The following is a 16,384-nucleotide window of genomic DNA, read 5'->3' on the forward strand; positions in this document are numbered from 1 at the left end:
AAGTGCGTGCTCTGCAGTGCGTGCAAGGCGTGCTCTGCTGGCGCACAAGTACGCCATGCGGGCATACATAGATTGGCAAAACCCATGTAATCAGAGAGGGGTAAAGGGTGATGTCATAATATCAAGGCATATGCTGTAAATAAGGGGACGGCGGGGATATCCGGTGTCCTCTCTATTCTTCTTATAACTCTATGAGAATGACAGGTGTCGACCTCACGGATTGGTCAATCTTTCCATGATGTCACTGTCTGCAACCATATAAGTAGTCAGACAAACATAAGACAAACCATTATTAAAAGGAGTGGGACTGAATTACTCCTCTATAATTCACAGTAGCTGCTGGTGTTGTGAAATGTTCCAGTGGACCGTTCATCTCAGCCACGTACCAAACAGAGGCCGTCGTCATGCTGCCGTTGCCGTGGGAAACAAGCTGTACTCCTTTGGAACGGAAGGCAACATAAAGGACACAGGGCACAAAGATGGTCAGACGGATCCTCAGACCGGTGTGTTTGTCTTCAACACAGTGTCTTTGCTCTGGAGCAAGTTGACACCAGAGACAACTGGAGGAAGAGTATGTCACCTTGAGGTTCCCTCCAGGCGCTATGGCCACACAGCTGTGCTGATTGAAGATACTGTCTACCTCTGGGGAGGGTTGCCTTACTGCAACATTCTTTATGGATTTGATGTCAACGCCCACAGATGGTTCAAACCACTGGTTTCTGGGACTGTTCCAGAGGCGAGGAGCTACCACTCAGCTTGCGTCTTGGAGAAGGTCATGTATATTCATGGAGGTTTCTACTGGCAGACAGGATTCCATAATGACATTTACAAGTTGGACACCACAACAATGGTCTGGTCTTTAATTAAAACCACAGGCACTCCACCTCCTGCTTCAGGACATCACTCTGCCACTATCATTGGGACAAAGATGTATGTATTTGGGGGCTGGGAGTTTGATGACTGGGACAATTACGACTACTACAACACCATCAGAGTGTTTGACACAGAGACCAACTGCTGGATGAAGACACTCTCTGCACAGCTGGTTCCAGAAGGACGCGGGGATCATTCAGCCTTTACCTACAATGGAGAGCTGAATATATTTGGTGGAGAAAAGGATGACCAGGACTTCAATAATGTGTGGAAATTCAGTCCAGAGACCTTCTCCTAGAAAAAGGTTGAGGCTAACGGGAAACGCCCAAGTTCAGGGATGTGTATGATGTGCTGTTGCTTGGTGGGAGATCAGATCTTCCTCTTTGGAGGTCGGGGAAAATCCACTGACCTGTATGTCTTGGACTTGAGTCCTAGCCTGAAGACATTATGTAAGCTAGGAGTTATTCAGTACGGTCTGGAGCAGTCAGAACTCCCACACAACATCAGGTGGGAACTGGCAGCCATGACTAGCAACAGCAGGAGCCCTGTTAGGGCAACCACACTAAAGGGAAACACACACCGGACACAGAGGCGGCGCGGACGCGGTGCGTCAAAACATACGCCTCCATCATTTTCAATAAAGTAACCCCCACCCGGCGGTGTCAGTTTCCGCGCGGTGAAAATGTTCTCCCCACCTGGAGAAATTAATGTGGCGTGCTGCGTTGGTCTTACCGCACGGCACTGCACGCGTGTCATACTGCGACGCTGCGCAGCCGCCTGCATCCGGTGTGTGTCCCCCTTAACACATGGGCTGCTCAGGTTTTTAACATTTCTAGCTGTTGCTGCTGCCGCCGTTCACTCACGCTTTATTTTGAAGAGCCTCGGAAGCTTTGTGCGTGTGCACGTGGGTGTCCACTGACGATTGAGGAAGATAATCCCTTTGTTTACAAACGCTCGCAAAACTAAAATCCAAACGAGAGCCGACCATCGCGTTATAGTGTCGCCGTGAAAACAATCAGATCTCTGCTTCCCTGGTGTTCTTTTCACCTCATTCAGAGATAAAGCCCTTTTTATGTTTGTTTTATGAGTAGAATGGAAAACAATGCAACCAGCTCGTGCCTTTTTTTCTCTCTCCCTCTCTCTCTCTCTCTACTACGGGTTGACGTATGGACTCGGGTCATTCAGAGGGCAGGCAGCTGCAAGTACAGTTAACCCTTCGTTGTCTCGTTCAGGGACGAGACAACTCCTTTTGGCATGGTGACACCTAGTGGCCTTAACTCGTTACTGAACGAGTTTGGCTCCTTGGGTGTTAATACAATCCCTTTTATGCCCATATATGGAGATCCCTGATGTCATCAACATTAAGCTTCATGTGGTATATGACGTCTGAAATCTATGATGCCAGATGCCCATACAGTATATGTACACTACTACATACTGTCAGTCTCCTGTGGTCTATGACGTCAGACATCTATGACAATCAATTATTTTTGCGACCGAAGGTCGCAGTTTACCATGAGAAATGTCACAGCTTGTTTGCGTGTACGTGAAGCCGTGTGTGTACACATTTTTACAGTCTATGGGTTGGTTCCCTTGACACACACTGACATCACAGGTGATATCACAGGTGACATCACCTATGTAAAAGTCTATTATGGGTATTCCCCAGAATCCCTTTTATGCCCATATATGAAGATCCCTGATGTCATCGATATATCACTGGCCAGATGGCCAAGACATGGCCCATATCTGTGTGGCTGGTTCAGATAGGTATCTCCATGTATGGGCATAAAATATATTGTATGTTGTGATGACATGGGAACCACTCTAACAGAATCCCTTTTATGCCCATACTGTATATGATGATCCCTGATGTCATCAATATTAAGCCCATACTAACAGGACTTCATATGGGAATGCCCATATATGGAGGAAGACAGCCCATATCTGTGCGGCTGGTTCAGACAAGGATCTCCATGTATGGGCATAAAAGGGATGCACTATATTCTGTACAGTACATGGATCTCCATGTATGGGTAACTGTTCCGATATATATCACTGGTCAGATGGCCAAGAATTGGCTCAACCTCGCCCTTTAGGGTGATGTCGCATGTCGCCCTGAGGCGTCTTACTAATTATAATACATCAATTTCATAGAAATATCAAACTAGAAGAAATAACGTAGTTATCCATGTTCTGCGTGGATGTACTCATATTATATAACATTACATAAACAACTGTTTTGAATTAATCACACAGAAAAACAGGGGTCGGGACCAAGTCAAGACCGAGACCAGATTAAAATAAATAAATAAATAATACAAAATAAATAGAAAACTATGGGTTTTCTTACTAAACTATTTACACACATCATCTAGTAATTCATCAATGAAAAGCACCAGATAGCTCTCTTATAATGTTAATGCAATTGGGCTCCTCATAATATGGGTATACAATTATTTCATTGCATTGTCTTGGACTCAGTGGGGGAAGAGTCCCAAGGGACTAGTGGAGAAGAGATCCAGTAGAACTAAGACAAGTCATTTTATGTTTAGTTGCGCTCGGTGTTGTGCTCTGAAAATAGCCGATCTACAAGCTCACAACGCGTCGCAGTGAGCTTGTAGATCGGCTATTTTCAGAGCACAATCAAGTGTAATATCAGCCATTACGACTGCCAAAATAATTTTTTGTTGACTAAACTCATATGGTATTTAGTTGGATAAAACTAAACCAAAACATTTCATTTGACTAAAATATAAACTAAATGGAAGTTTATTCATAAGACAATGACTAAAACTAAATCAAATACATGTGCTGTCAAAATCAACACTGCCTCAAAGGAAAGGTGGCCCTACCTTTGAAATAATAATAGGGTTTCAGTGGAAGTTGTAGTTAGAGGTATAAGTGTAGTGAGTTAGTTACACAGTCCCAAGTAAGACAAACTGTGTCTCTGTGTGACAAACTGTGTGTGTGTGTGTGTGTGTGTGTGTGTGTGTGTGTGTGTGTGTGTGTGTGTGTGTGTGTGTGTGTGTGTGTGTGTGTGTGTGTGTGTGGTTGATGATCACTCACCTTCTTTGGCGGGAGGGATGGTGGGAGGAGCTTCAGTGGCAGGGGGTTCAGTTGGTGCCAGGGTGGGTTCTGGCACTGGACACACACACACACACACACACACACACACACACACACACACACACACACACACACACAAAACACAAAACAGACACACACACAGAGCCAAAGAGAAACAAAACAAGGTTATAAATCATATTGACAGTGACAAGTGGCACCATCATCACCGTTATCTACACAACACACGCGCACTCGAGCTCGTGCTTGCACACGCGCGCACATGCGGTGGTGGCAGAAGTGAAAGTCATATTTCTCCAAAGTCAGAGACCTCACACAGTCCCCCTCCTGTCTTCAATAGCTGAACTTTGGACCTGGAGTGTACAGACAAATTATTCCTGGTGCAATCTTTCCCTTTATTACTTTCTGTCTGTCTGTCTGTGTCTCCATCATTCTATAATCACCATTACAATGCAAGGTTTTCTTTCTTTCTTTCTTTCTCGGGGGGGGGGGGGGGGGGGGGGGGGCTGCAACTCCTTGTGCAACTGTGTTGTACAGAAGTGGGGCCTGGCTGGTGTTTTTGATTGATTGATTGATTAATTGATTGATTGATTATTGATTCAGATACAAGGTCTACTAATACGATTTGAACGCAAGGAAGCACATTGGCTTAGGGTCCTTAATGTACTCAATTCATAGTGACATCTGTGTGGCGAGCCTGAACAGACTGCTGACCACATACATAACCACCACCTTTCGGAGGCCAGCCTCTTCCAAGTGGGACCAGAGGCTAGACGACACAGAGCTGGACATAATGATGATGATATACACCAAAGAACAGAATAAGTGAGATGAATAGGTCTCCTGCTTATGTCCAGTGAGAGGATTGTAATTCCAAACCAGTGAAATTACTACGTATGCGGATGACAAGATTTGAACTGTACAGTATTTTTGAACAGTAGGCCAAACCGTATCCTTATGTCAAATACAGAGTTGAGTTTTAGTTTTATAACCGTTAAAGCACTAAATCTGTCTGTCTGTCTGTCTGTCTGTCTGTCTGTCTGTCTGTCTGTCTGTCTGTCAGCCGATCAGTGAGCTGCATCTGTGCTGCGAGACATTAAGGAGAGAGAGAGAGAGAGTGCGTGTGTGCGCGCGAGAGAGAGATTGAGATACTGTGATAAAGTGCAGGCTTAAAGGCGTTGTCACAGACAAAGGAGAGACAAGGGAGAGAGGGAGACAAAGAGAGACTTTTGGAGAGAGAAAGAAGGATGAAGGTTATGAGGCCAAAAGGCTGGAGGAGACAGAGGGAGAAAGAATGATATATGGGGGTGTGTACAGTGGTGTAAAGTAACTAAGTATTACTTGATTACTGTACAGTTTTGAGGTATTTGACTTTACTTGAGTATTTCCAATTTCCAATACTTTTACTTATACATCTCGGATCCAAATATTGTACTTTTACTCCAATACATTTGTTTGAAAACTTTAGTCACTAGTTACTTTGTAGATTGATTATTATTATAACACATACATTAAACACTTCAACCCTAAATACATTTTGGCCATTTGAAAATAGCCGATCTACAAGCTGACAATGCAATCGCATTGTGACGCATTGTGAGCTTGTAGATCAGCTATTTTCAAAAGATTTTTATACATCTGAGAACTTGAAAATGGGACATTCTGCAAAATGATGCCAATACTTTTGTACTTTTACTCAAGTACATTTTGAATTCCAGACTTTTACTTCTACATTGCAGCATTGATAAGTTTACTTATGTACAACATTTGAGTACTTTTTCCAAGGAGGAAGGAAGTGAAAAGGGGGCGTAGAGAAAGACCGACAGGGTGATGTTTGTGAGATAAGAGGGCCGAACATACTGTATGTACTGTAGAAGTTTTGATACGTACATGTCATATCAGTGGCAGAAACGGCCGGTCCTTCAGCTTGCTGCACCTGGGTGTGAACGGTGATCTGGTATTGGCTGCTGGGAGTGAGGTCATGGAAGCACTGTCTGGAAGCCCCGCCCCCGAGGCTCACTTCCTGCCTCTGACCGTCTGCAAGTTAGACAACAGAACAATGAGCTGTGAATCAACAAATGAAATAAATGCTGTGACTTGGAGATAACAAACCCTATATCAATGACGTCTACCATCTCCTCCGGTCCTTTAATTCAATATATTCTAAATGAGCCATTATTTACCTTGGGTTACCGATGGAACTCCCTTAAAACTGAGATTATCTCCAGATAGCATTATCGTTAGCTTTGCATTGTTTAGGACCGATATGTCTGTGGACTGTTTAAGGACTACTAACCATAGAGTGTCCCCAGTAGACCTAGACCATTGCACATATGCACAAACAGAGCTGCTACCCATTTTAAATCCGAGGCTTTTTTTGTATGTTTTTTGTGAGGGTACCCACCCTAGGGGACATGGGGAGAACATGCAAACCTTTTGACAACCCCACCTAGGGTGTGGGCGCTGATGACGTGGAGGAGAGAACACGCCTGTGTTACATTAAAAGCTTCGCGGGACGCTTATTGAAATTAACTTATAAAAGGTATAGCTCCAACATCTGGCTTTGTCCGGTCAAAAAACGTGGGGAAAAAACGTGTTAAAAATGTCTGGGGCTAGATATGGCTTAATCTTGGCACAAACGGCTCAAAGTTTGTTGTGTAGAATGTCCAAGGCTGAAGTAAACTGATATGTGGCCTACATCTGGCCTAGATATGACCTACATCTTGGCATAAACGGCTCAAAGTTTGTTGTACGCCCAGGGTCCCATTGGCCAAGCTTCGCAAGACACACTGTGATTGGCTAGCGGGACACTTGATCAAATTAATTCATAAATAGCACTGCTCACTTCACACTAGGTGTGATTTTTAGGAATGAATGATTTTGTCTGGAGGGCCAAATTGTCATGTGAAGCTTGACCAATCCTCAATTCTGCATGCACGGGACCTGTACGGGACAGACAAAGCCACTCCTTGAGAATCTATGGGAATCCTCAAAAAAACATGTACGGGACAGACAAAGCCACTCCTTGGAAGCGGCTTTCACCGCATCAAAAATAGGAACTCCATGGGGTAAGTAATCAATAGAAAACAAGTTATCTTTTGGGTAACCTGTCCCTTTAACACTGAGGAATTTAAAGTAGACAAACATTTGTGTGTCGGCAGCCAGCGAGACAAAGACAAACAGTCATGTATGCGTGGCCTAATGGGTGCCATTCATCATTTTCATTAGCCTAATTTTATTTCCCCACATGTCTCTCAGCCATGCGGCGGAATGACAAATGTGCCTGTGTTCCGCAGGAGGAAAGGACCCAGAGATAAAGCTACGGGGAAACAAGCTGTCACGCAGGAGCTGCTCTTTTCACCCCAACCCTCTGAGAAGGTGTTCAAGCAGCCAGTTGGCTCTGTGTGGATTAAAGCTGATCTCTGGCTCTCTGGCTAGAAGATCCACCCCGCCACGCCTGACATAGTCAAGAGGCAGGAGGGGAGGTGGAAGAGGGAGGGCGGGAGGGAGGGAGAGGTGTACAAAATACATACAGAGAATATCGTCACTATCCGGCAGAAACCTCGTATCTCCAAGTTTCAAATGTGCACGCTTTTCCGTAAATGAAAGCCCTGCCTCGTCATATAAGACTGTTGCACAGAACTAGTGAAAATAGCAGATCTACAAGGACACAACGCCTCGCGATGCGAGGCGTTGTGTGCTTGTAGATCGGCTATTTTCACTATAATAAATACAAAACTGTTTTGGACGTACGAGGTTTCCACCCGACAACGACCGATATGGAAGGAAGGCGAGGGAGAGGAGGAGGTGAGAGAGAAAGACGTGCGAGTTAGGGCTGGTAAAAATGAGTTTATTTGACAGGGAAATAATAAAAAAGGTTATAAAAACAAGCAAAATATTACTATTGTAATTTTTTCCCCATAGAAAATAAAGAGGTCTTGTTTGTTTTTATAACTTGATACATTGTTTTTTTTATATTGTCCCTGTCAAATAAACATATTTTTAGACCAATAATCAAATTTAATTTCGGAGGAACCCTAGTGCGAGAGGTAGGGAAGCAGGGAGAGAGAGGATGAAACATAGCATGGCTGAAGGAATGAGGGAGGGAGATAACACAGAAACAAATAATCAATCATATTTTTTTGAAATTTTCATGAAAAAGTAGGTGAAAAGGTGTGTTTTATGACCGGTCACAATTGTGACCGGTGGGATAATGTGTTGTATCAACCTTTTAAAGAGTTTATAGTAAATATAGTTATCCCAGAAAGTGAAAATCTTACACCAAAGGCCATAACTACCTACCTACCACCATACTGCATCCCTCATTAAACTACCTACCAGTAAGACGCCTAAGGGTGAAAAGCGACCTCGCCCTAAAGGGCGAGGTCGCACCATATCTTGGTCATCTGGCCAGTGATATATATCGGACCAGTTACCCATATATAGAGACCCCTGGTACCCATAGATATTCACAGATATGGGCTTAATATTGATGACATCATCAATATTGATGATGTCATCAATATTGATGATGTCATCAATATTGATGACATCACGAATAAAAGGGATTTGGTTCCCCTGGCATCACAGGGATCTCATATCTCCATATATGGGCATACAAGGGATTTGGTTCCCCTGACATCACAGTGATATCAGAGTGTGAGAGTCAGCATGATTTCAGAGCGGCAAACCCATAGACCGTAAAAAAAAGCGTGACGGACGGACAGACACGGACATGATGTGCCGTTTCTCATAATAAACTGCGGTTTCAACCATCCACCATCTAACTATCTACATACCATGATAGTGCATCCTTCATTTAAAGACCTACAGTATCTACCACCATACTGGTTCCCTTATCTAACTACCTACCTACCACCACACTGCAGCCCTCATACAACTACCTACCTACCACCATACAGCATCCCTTCATCTAACCACCTACATGCATATACCGTACCAATCATCACCATATTGCATCCCTCATCTAACTATACCACACCATACTGCATCGCTCATCTAACTACCCTCTTACCACCATATTGCATCCATCATCTAACTACCTACCTACCTACAACCATAATGAATCCCTCATCTACCTACTGTACATACCTACCTACCACCAAAATGCATCCATCATCTAACTACATACCTACCACCTTACAGCATCCATCACCTACCTACCTACCTACCTACCTACCTACCTACCTACCTACCTACCTACCTAACATACTGCAACCATCATCTAACTACCTACCTACCACCTTACTGCATCCATCATCTAACTATGTACCTCCATACTGCATCCCTAATCTAACTATTTACCTACCAACCACCGCAGCAGTATGGTCTACCTACCTACCTAATACCGCATCCATCATCTAACTACCTACAGTACTTACCATCCACCATACTGCATCCCTCATCTTACTACTTAGTACTTACCTACCACTACCACCATCTTTATGGCTGGTTCTACAGACAGGGCTCTCCATATATGGGCACAAAAGGGATTGTATGTATGATGTCAAATGTCATAGACGTCATAGGACTTTCACATAACAAATAACTGAGTATAAGCATGTTTGGGGTCTCACAGCATATACAGTACAAGGATCTCCATATATGGGTACCAGGGGTCTCCATATATGGGTAACTGGTCCAATAAACGTACATAACTGGTCAGATGGCCAAGACATGGTGTGACCTCACCCTTCATGGCAAGGTCGCTTGTCGCCCTAGGCGTTTTACTAGTAAGTCATCGTTCCACTCATCTACTTGCATAAATTCAGCACGTGCATTCAACAGCCTGGCTTGCCCCTAATAACCTGTTTGCCCCTAATAGTCCATGTCTGACACATCACTATCACAATTACTGAGGACAGCATCTTTCTCACTTTGAGACACTGCAATGTTGCATGCCTTGTCTGGGAGCTAATTGTCATCCAACAAACCAGTAAGACTCAATAATTGGGAGATAAGGGACCGTCAGGTGGCTCGGGGGGCGAGTTACGGCCTTTTTAGCGGGCTGCAGTGGCGGGGTCCGCCGCAAGGTGGCGCTCTATGCACGGCTGTCTCCGTGCCACCGAGGCGGACGCGTGGGTACCGGCCCCAGCTCTCCCGTTCGTTCCTAGCATGAGTTACGGCATTTTATGTGCGCTACCGGCATTTTATGTGCGCTGCAGTGGCGGGGGTCCTCCACTAGGGGGCGCGACCACTTTTGCATCCGTTCTGGAGCACCAGGAGTCGGTGGTCCCCGGGAATTTCCCAGTTAAAGTAAAAGAAAACAGCAGAAAGAGAATAATATGCTATGTGTATTATTAGTATGTGTATAGCTACAGTAGTTGCCAATGTATTATCCCACCGGTCACTATTGTTGCCGTCGATATGTTTGTTCGTTTTATGACCACACTGAACACATTTGAGTAATTGCAAAGGCATACACCAATACTAGACATCTTAACACTTGGGGAGCCAAACGCGTTCAGGGACGAGTTATGGCCACTAGATGTCACCCTGCCACAGGAAGTTATATCGTCGAGGGACGAGTCAACAAATAGTTAACTTTTCGAGACCGCAGCTTCCCTTTGCATGCCCTGAATCCATTACGTCACCCAGCCAGGGCAGGAAGCCCCCTGTCTCTCCCCACACGGAAGGATTTTACATGGCTTTAGATTCTACTTTGAAACATAAGAACGGCTTTATCTGAGAATGAGGTAAAAACAGCCCCATGGAGGCAGAGAGCTGATTGTTTTCACGGCGACACTTTACCGCGAATTTACCGCGATTTTTTTACCGCGAGTTTCGCGAGCGTTTGTAAACAAATGGAGTACCTCCTCAATCTTCTCTGGACACGCACGTGCACACGCACGAAGCTTGCGGGGCTCATCAAAACATAACGTAAGTCAATGGTGGCACCAGCAACAGCTATAAATGTTATAAACCTTGGCCGCCCATGTGTTAAAGAAGACGTGTACCAAAAATCATGGTCCTATCTTTATGTTAAGATACTTTACTAACATTTTCTTTTGGGGCTTTGATGCTTCCATCCTCTCCTCTTGGTGCAGACAGGAAGTAAACAGCTCTGGTCATGTGACAATTTAAAGTTAACATGTGACACTGCACATATTTGATTGGGACCCTTTAACCTTTTCAATAATTGCTGGAAATGCATGAATCATTCATTAACATTTTATAGCCTCATAAATGAAGAAAATAATTACGGTCACTATTGTGACCGGTGGGATTAAACGGGGGAAGGGGAGTGTTACAGTAGTGCTATGGGTTTAGGTGGAGCCTGAAGAAGTGAGTCTTCAGTCCACGGCATAAGTTAGGGAGTGAGTCTGTAGTTCTAAGTGCGACAGGGAGTTTATTCCACAGTTTGTGGGCCAGGAGGGCAAATTGTCTAGGACGAGTGGATTTTTGTCCTGGGGTTTTTAGCAAGGGTTCCGTCAGCAGCATCCCTAGGCTGATCTGAGTGAACGGGTGGGGTTGTAGCGGTTGATCAGGTTTTGGAGGTATGGAGGAGACGTTTTGATATGACAGATGTCTACTGGCCAATCACAGCGCATCTTTCCCGGGACTCCAATTCAATTCAAATGAGCTTTATTGGCATGAGGAAACAAACGCTTACATTGCCAAAGCAAGTGCCTCTGGGAAAGAGGGAGTCCCGCCTCTGATTGGCCTACCGAACGTCCCCTTCTGTGACGCACGCGGAAGCGTGCTTCAAAATTCCGGAAGCTTACCTTGAAAATTGCCAATACTTTTTTACAGACGCCCCAGAGCCGGAGGAGGCGTCTACCTTTCTATGTCTATGGGCCCAACCACATGGGCACGGTTTGATTCCTGGCCGGCCTGACAGCCAGATGAATGTCATTCCCTTACTCTTTCAACACATTCCATGTCTCTCTCCCCTGAAACTATATCCAATACAGGCTTAAATATGTCCCCCGAAAAAACGAATAAGTTGGTCTATGTGTGTAACATCATAGTGGAAGTGCTCCAGGAATTGTCTCTAGATGACGGGGTAGATTAAATGGTTTTATTTCATTTTTTTGCTTTGGGAGAGAGTCAGCTGTCCATGGCTGTGGGAGGAACAATACCGGTAGATTCAGCTTTTTTGGGGTGATTTTCTGGCCTGATAGTGAAGCCAAGCAGGTCTGCAGAAATGAAAGAATATTGCAAAACAATTCTCAGCTCTATGTCTTTTACTTGTTCTCTCTCTGTCTCTCTCTCTGTCTCTGTCTCTGTCTCTCTCTCTCTACCTCTCGCTTTATTTCACTCTCTCTTTATACAACATTTACCGCTCTTTACATTTCATTTCATTTCATTTCAGTGTTGACAAAGAGGAATGGCATGAGCAGGGGCGTCACAAGGGGTAGGAAAGTAGGACTGAGTTACCAGGGCCCAAGGTGGTGGAGGGGCCCTAGTAACTTTAGCTATTGAAAAATAGCAGATATACAAGCTCACAGCGCGGCACCGAGTGCCGCGCTGCAAGCTTGTAGATCTGCTATTTTTGAAAAGTCGTGAAAATGTGCGAAAATCTTTGAATATGTGTATTTTTTTTGTGAACATTTGTAACTCAAATTTTGCTTCTGGGGGGTCCCTGGAACTAAATGTTTTGAGATGGGGGGGTCCTTCACATGAAAAAGTTTGAGCATCACTGACATGAAAACATAGGTTTCTTGGCACACATTTTCACGATTTTTCAAAAATAGCAGATCTACAAGCTCGCAGCGCGGCACTCGGTGCCGCGCTGTGAGCTTGTATATCTGCTGTTTTTCAATAGTTAACATTCATGGGGGGCCCGCAGTGAATCCTTGTACCCAGGGCCCAGAATTTGGTGAGACGCCCATGACAGAGAGATGTATAATGTAACTCTCTTTCTACTTTACAACATAAACCCCAGCCATGTTGAAATGACAGATAAGAAATATGCATCCCTCCAAGGCTTCTTTCAATAGGGGCCTTGATTACTGACAGTTATAGAATAAGAGAATGAGAGAGATAGTGGGGAGAGAGAGAGAGAGAATCCCGAGCAGACTTATCGTGAAGCAGATAACCACCATAGGAGACATTTTCTTGAGAAGTGCTTGTAAAATGGAAATGGAAAATCCTCCAAACCAATTCAGCAAAACAAACATCACAGCTCTGGTTTGACTATAAAATATTTGATTTGGTTGGGTGCCGTTTTCACCCTGGTGCTTATCTGGTAAAATCCTTGCTTCTCATAACAACACACAACAAGCAATATTTATAATGGAAGGCTTACAACAAACTGTCCACACATCATATGCTAACACACAAACTGATCACACAAACAGGCTGCATATTACTGGATACAAATAATATTTTACTTGTATTTTCTTCTTTTTTATTTATTTGATGTTGTGTTAATATGTGAATTGTAAACTAAGTGACCTCTTACATCACCATTCAAATGGACGCAAATAAGTATCACAAATAGCCGCCTGGTTCTTTTAAACACTGGGGGTTAAAATTGATTTAGCGAATTAAATGCCCGGGCTACTATTTGGAACTAGACTGCACTCTGTTGAGGTGCCAACTTGCGCCTTGTGCACTCGTGGTAATGTATGGTATACTCTGCGCCAACAGAGCATGCTTGTTTTTTATATCAGGTCGCACTTGTTGATGGTGATGTCACCAAGAAGGCTGGTCCCTCATTGGCTGTTGATGGTGACGTCACCAGTAATGCTGGTCCCTGATTGGCTACGGGCGTAAACAGATACGCGACATAGATACGTGACCGAACGCAATACTTGCGCACTCTGCTGGCACAAGTAAGAGTGCGGGAAGAAATTAATAAAGGTTGAAAGCTAGTTCCTAAGAAACTACCTAAATTCAGGCGCTTGTGTATATGGAAATTGCAACAATCAATCTAGCCATGCGCAAATACAAATGCGCACACAGAGACACATCAACTCTATAGGAAAGCTACTCACTAAGTGTGGACTGGATGGCCACTCTGTATGAAGTTGCTCGTGGAAGAGGCTGCCATTGGACACACATGCTGGTGGGACGCAACTGGTAGGTGGACAGTCCAGAGACACCTAGGAACACTGGGGAGAGAGAGAGAGAGAAAGAGAGAGAGAGAGAGAGAGAGAGAGAGAGAGAGAGAGAGAGAGAGAGAGAGAGAGAGAGAGAGAGAGCGAGAGAGAAAATAGTGAGTTCACTCACTTTGTTGTTGATGCACAATACAAATTGTAATCACACACCACACTTCTCACTAGACCAGGGGTTCTCAAACCTTTTTTAGGCTGTGACACCCAAAATAAACATATATGAACTGGGGACCCCCACCCTGACAAGCACTTGGAATAGTAGGCATTAGTGATGCGCGGGGCGGCCCGCGACCGCGGTCCGCCGCGGTCAGCCCGCAAGCCGGGTTGAGCTGGGCCAAGAAATGTACACTTTATTGGCGAGGCGGTCTCGTTCGGTCTATAATGCGCACCAAGTGTCCTTCCCTATGCTCGTCAGCCAAACTGGTCCGTGTCATGTTATTCTAATTAAGTCCATTACTTCCTGTAAGTAGACTTGAAAATAAAACCAGTTGCCTAATCATATTATGGGAGTATAACTATCTTATTTTGAAATCCACCGCTTGGGACGAAGTGATTCTGCTTTGTTAGTTTTTGGCTACTTGCCACAGCCTATCTGCAGCTCAATGTAAACAGAACTCAGAACAACTCACGTGTGGACCAGTGTGGATTGTACAAGCTTTTATGAACTAAAGTTCATATTATGATATGAAAACAATGCTCCTTTGACTTAAACAACGTACACCCTTTGAAAGTTTGATAAACTTTGCACCTCCGCAGCAGATTAGGTATGGAGCTGGTTAATTACCTTCTGCTGGTTGGATGCTGTCGTGCTGCGGTGAGAGCATAGATTGTAGAAAATAATATTTTCTCAACATATTATGTTGAGAGGCGTATAGCTGTTGCTTTGGTGTCTCGGCGCGGTGCGCCAGTGACTAGGCTTGTGACTCGATCCTCATCTCTCTGTGATACAGTAGTTGTGTTCTGTGTGTATAGTCATACTCATACAGGAGTGTTATCAATTAAAATAAGCATGCATGTCGTCACTCGTCATGCCGTCATGTAGCTAATTAACGGTTCATTGCTTTTAAATGTTCAAATGATATTTTTGTATGGCTCTCTTGCACTGCACTGTTAGGCTATGTGCTCTAAATCAGTTCTCAACGTTTCTCCGTTCTGTTTTTACACAGCTGCCTTAAAAATCCACATTCAAAGACGTATTTGACATGTAATTAATGACGGCGGGCCGGGCTGAGCTGGGCTGTGAAAATTGATGCGTTGTTGCGGGTTGGGCTGGGCTGGGTTAGATAATTAAAATTGCGGGGGCCCGCGGTCCATAAAAAACCCTAACCCGCGCATCACTAGTAGGCATTACATTTAATGTGACTCGGTTCCACAGATGAATATTGTGAAAATAGCAGATCTACATGCTCACAAAACTTCGCAACACGAGGCGTTGTGAGCATGTAGATCGGCTATTTTCACTATGTTTGCCTCTTGCTTACTTTGGCCAGTTTGGAAAGTCCTTAAATTGTCACTTTATAAATGTGCAGATACCCTGTATACACTTATACTGTGTGAGAAAAAAATTACATTAAGCTAATCATCAGGGGACCCCACAAAATAATTTGAGGATCCCACTTGGGGTCCCGACTCCAAGTTTAAGAACCACTGCACTAGACAATAATGTTCCTGAAGAATACCCATTTATACAATATATTGTGATGTCTATGAAGCTTTTTACAGTCCTCAAATCCATTATATTGCCCAATCAGAAGAAATTGCAGACCTCTACATTATGCAATTTTCTCCATTCATTGGAAAAATCAATTACTTATCTTCCCCACATACAAAGTCACGTAAAAAAGTTTCAATGACAGAAAACTATTATTTCAGTTAAACAATGTCACGGAAACTATTGATTTGGATCAATTAAAAGCATAATGAAGTCATAAATAATACATTTTCTGCGCTGCACTTTATAATGGCAACTGACACTTTTCAAATGAGCTCTACCATCAGAGCAATAAAAACATGAGAGAAGCTTCTCATTTAAAGTCGTGTGCATGGAAGGAAACAGTGGAGAAGGTTGTGGCATTGATCAGCAACTTGAAATAAAGAAGGAAAGAAATGTGAGAGAAAGACACCCCTCTCCAGCTCCAAGGGTTTTATACATGGTAAACAACACAATTAACCATTGCAGTGTGCTATTAATTGATATTTTATGCTGGAACCATATGGCAGTTGTCTAATTTTAAATGCTGGTGAATAATGCATGTGACAGTGCCTTCATTGGGTTCTATAACACACACGGAGGCTTACACACAAACATGAGCACAACAACTTCAATGCAAACACACACGCCC

At 43.9% G+C, this 16,384-nt stretch overlaps 1 protein-coding gene across 1 annotated transcript in view; it reads right to left on the minus strand.

The window, feature by feature from the left end:
• The window catches only part of col14a1a (collagen, type XIV, alpha 1a), a gene marked incomplete at its 5' end in the record, with an annotated part of 191,350 nt that overhangs the window by 113,361 nt on the left and 61,605 nt on the right, over nucleotides 1-16,384 (minus strand). Inside the window, 3 exons of the mRNA XM_080752542.1 lie at nucleotides 3,943-4,017; nucleotides 5,851-5,997; nucleotides 13,923-14,039. Of these exons, the coding sequence (XP_080608668.1) occupies nucleotides 3,943-4,017; nucleotides 5,851-5,997; nucleotides 13,923-14,039 (339 nt within the window). The remainder of the gene's footprint in view (nucleotides 1-3,942; nucleotides 4,018-5,850; nucleotides 5,998-13,922; nucleotides 14,040-16,384) is intronic.

The sequence above is a fragment of the Nannobrachium achirus genome (assembly GCF_963921795.1).
Source record: "Nannobrachium achirus genome assembly, chromosome: 2".
Lineage (NCBI taxonomy): Eukaryota > Metazoa > Chordata > Actinopteri > Myctophiformes > Myctophidae > Nannobrachium > Nannobrachium achirus.